This window comes from Teleopsis dalmanni, unplaced genomic scaffold (assembly GCF_002237135.1).
Source record: "Teleopsis dalmanni isolate 2A unplaced genomic scaffold, ASM223713v2 unscaffolded_contig_2510, whole genome shotgun sequence".
In the NCBI taxonomy this organism is placed as follows: domain Eukaryota; kingdom Metazoa; phylum Arthropoda; class Insecta; order Diptera; family Diopsidae; genus Teleopsis; species Teleopsis dalmanni.
Window position 1 is genome coordinate 2,868 of NW_024033892.1, and position 3,586 is coordinate 6,453.

General features: G+C 20.4%; 1 protein-coding gene across 1 annotated transcript; it reads right to left on the bottom strand.

Moving 5' to 3' along the window:
* Positions 1-532: 532 nt before the first annotated feature.
* Positions 533-1,669, bottom strand: LOC119664697 (cytochrome b-like). The gene is given in 1 exon segment (XM_038074150.1): positions 533-1,669. A coding segment is annotated over 1 exon segment (1,137 nt).
* Positions 1,670-3,586: the final 1,917 nt, after the last annotated feature.

A 3,586-nucleotide genomic window follows, 5' to 3' on the forward strand; every position in this document is an offset into this window, starting at 1 on the left:
AGATATAATATAATTGATTTTATAAAATTTCAATATTATATTTGGTTTTTATTTTTTTTATTTCCTATGGGTTTTATTTGATTAAGAATTTGTTTAGCGGAAACTAATCGTACTCCATTTGATTTTGCTGAGGGGGAATCAGAATTAGTATCTGGATTTAATGTAGAATATAGAAGAGGAGGTTTTGCATTAATTTTTTTAGCGGAGTATTCGAGAATTTTATTTATAAGAATATTATTTTGTGTAATTTTTTTAGGATGTAATTTATTTAATTTAATATTTTTTTTCAATTAGTTATTATTTCTTTTTTATTTATTTGAGTTCGGGGGACTTTACCTCGATTTAGATATGATAAGTTAATATATTTATCTTGAAAGTGTTATTTACCATATTCATTAAATTTTTTATTATTTATAGTTGGGTTAAAAATATATTTATTTATATGAATTATTTTTAGTAAAGTTAATAGAAAATTTTAATTCTATCTTATATTTTCAAAATATATGCTTATTTCAAGCTAATTAACTTACATTTAATTTAGTAAGTTATCTCATCATTTATTAATTAAAGGGTTAATTAAAAAGTATAAAAAATAAATAAATGTTAGAATTTGTCCAATTATAACATAAGGTTCTTTAACTGATCGAGCTTCAATTCAAGTTAATAAAATTACAGTGGATAGTATAATTCAAAATAAAAATTGGTTAATGGGATAAAATTGTAATCCTTGAAATTTGCTTATATTATAAAAAGGTATAATTATTAAAATAGCAATAGATGTAACTAATGCAATTACTCCTCCTAATTTGTTAGGAATTGAACGTAAAATTGCATAAGCAAACAGAAAATATCATTCTGGTTGAATGTGAATAGGAGTTACTAAAGGATTAGCTGGAATAAAATTATCTGGGTCTCCTAATAAATAGGGATTTATTAAAGTTAATAGAATAAGTCTTATAATTAGAATAATAAATCCGGTAATATCTTTAAAAGTGAAATAGGGATGAAATGGGATTTTATCAATACTTGAATTTAGTCCTATTGGGTTATTTGATCCTGTTTGATGAAGAAATAAAAGATGAATTATAGTTATTGCTAAAACAATAAAAGGTAAAATGAAGTGAAAAGTAAAAAATCGTGTTAATGTTGGATTATCAACTGCAAATCCTCCTCAAACTCATTGTACTAAATCAATACCTAAATAAGGAATAGCAGATAATAAATTAGTAATTACAGTTGCTCCTCAAAAAGATATTTGTCCCCGTGGTAATACATATCCTATAAAGGCTGTTGCTATTACTAAAAATAAAATAATTACTTCAACTAGTCAGGTTTGTGTATATTTATAAGAATTGTAATAAATTCCTCGTCCAATATGAAGATAAATACAAATAAAAAAAAATAAAGCTCCATTAGCATGAAGAGTTCGTAATAGTCATCCATAATTTACATCTCGACAAATGTGTCTAATTCTATTAAAAGCTATATTAATATCTGCTGTGTAATGTATAGCTAAAAATAATCCAGTTAAAATTTGAATGATTAAACATAATCCTAAAAGAGATCCAAAATTTCATCAAGAAGAGATATTAATTGGAGTTGGTAAATCAATTAAAGAATTATTTATAATTTTGAAAAGTGGGTGTTTAATTCATATTGGTTTATTCATTTATTTTATAAATCGAATTGGTCCAAAAAATATATTAGTAATTTTTACAATTGCAATTAAAGTAATTAAAAGATAATTTATTAAAAAAATTGTTATAAAATTTGTAGGGTAATTATAAAGTTTAGTTAAAATATATGAATTTTCTTTAATTATAATTTTTAAATTAATTAATAATATTGATTCATTATTTGTAAATATATCTATATTAATATAATTGTAAAAAATAATTCATAAAAATAAAATTCTTGTGATTAATGAAATTGTTCATATTAGTATTTTAATTGAAAATGAAAATATTTCATTTGAAGCAATTGCTGTTACATAAATAAATAAAACTAATAATGTAGTCCTAAAAAAATTAAGAATAAAATATAGGAAAATCAAAATGTTTTTGAAATTAGTCCTGAAATTATTGAAATTAAAATAGTTTGAATTAACAGTATTAATCCAATAGATAATGGGTGTTTTAAGAATAAAAATGTAATACTTGAAATTAGTATTATAGTTAAAATTAATATATGTATGATTTTAAGAAATAGTTTAATTAACATATAAATTTTGGGAATTTATGATAAAGAATTATTTCTTTTTTCTTGAGAGTTCTAAAAAAATTATTCTTATTTTTGATTTACAAGACCAATGTTTTTATTAAACTATTAAAACTAAAAAATGATAATTTATTTTTGATTATTTTGTTGTGTAATAGTATTGATAGGGATTTTTTCTTTTATTTTTAATCGAAAACGTTTATTATCTATGTTATTAAGTTTAGAATTTATTATTTTAATAATTTATTTTTTATTATATAGTTATATAAATATAATAGATTATAGAAATTATTTTATAATAATATATTTAACATTTAGAGTTTGTGAAGGAGCTTTAGGAATTTCTATTTTAGTTTCTATAATTCGTACTCATGGAAATGATTATTTTCAATCATTTAGAATTTTATAATGTTAAAATTTATTTTTTTTATTTTATTTTTGGTTCCTATTTGTTTTTTAAATAGTATATTTTGAATGGTTCAAAATATATTATTTTTTATTAGTTTTATTTTTATTTTATTTAATATTTATATAAATTATTTTATAAGTATTTCTTATTTTTTAGGATGTGATATAATTTCTTATGGATTAATTTTATTAAGATTTTGAATTTGTGCATTAATATTAATAGCAAGTGAAAAAATTCAAAAATTTAAAAATTATAATAATTTATTTTTAGTGAATGTAATTTTTATGTTATTTTTTTATTTTTAACTTTTTCTAGAATAAATATTTTTGCTTTTTACTTATTTTTTGAAGGGAGTTTAATTCCAACTTTATTATTAATTTTAGGGTGAGGGTATCAACCTGAGCGTTTACAAGCTGGAATTTATTTATTGTTTTATACTTTATTTGTATCTTTGCCTATATTAATTGGAATTTTTTATTTATATGAAAAATTAGGAAATTTAAATTTTTATTTTTTAAGTAATTATATGTTTAATTATGAATTATTATATTTTTCGATAATTTTAGCTTTTTTGGTTAAAATGCCTATATTTTTGGTTCATTTATGGTTACCTAAAGCTCATGTTGAAGCTCCAATTTCTGGTTCAATGATTTTAGCTGGAATTATATTGAAATTAGGAGGGTATGGACTTTTACGGGTATTTTCATTTATTTCATTTGTTTGTTTAAAATTTAATTATTTTTTTATTAGAATTTCTTTAATTGGAGGAATTTTAATTAGATTAAATTGTTTACGTCAAGTTGATATAAAGTCATTAATTGCTTATTCTTCTGTTGCTCATATAGGGATTGTTTTAGCAGGAATTATGAATTTAAGAAATTGAGGAATTTGTGGAGGGTATAGATTAATAATTGGTCATGGATTATGTTCTTCAGGTTTATTTTGTTTAGCTAATATTAG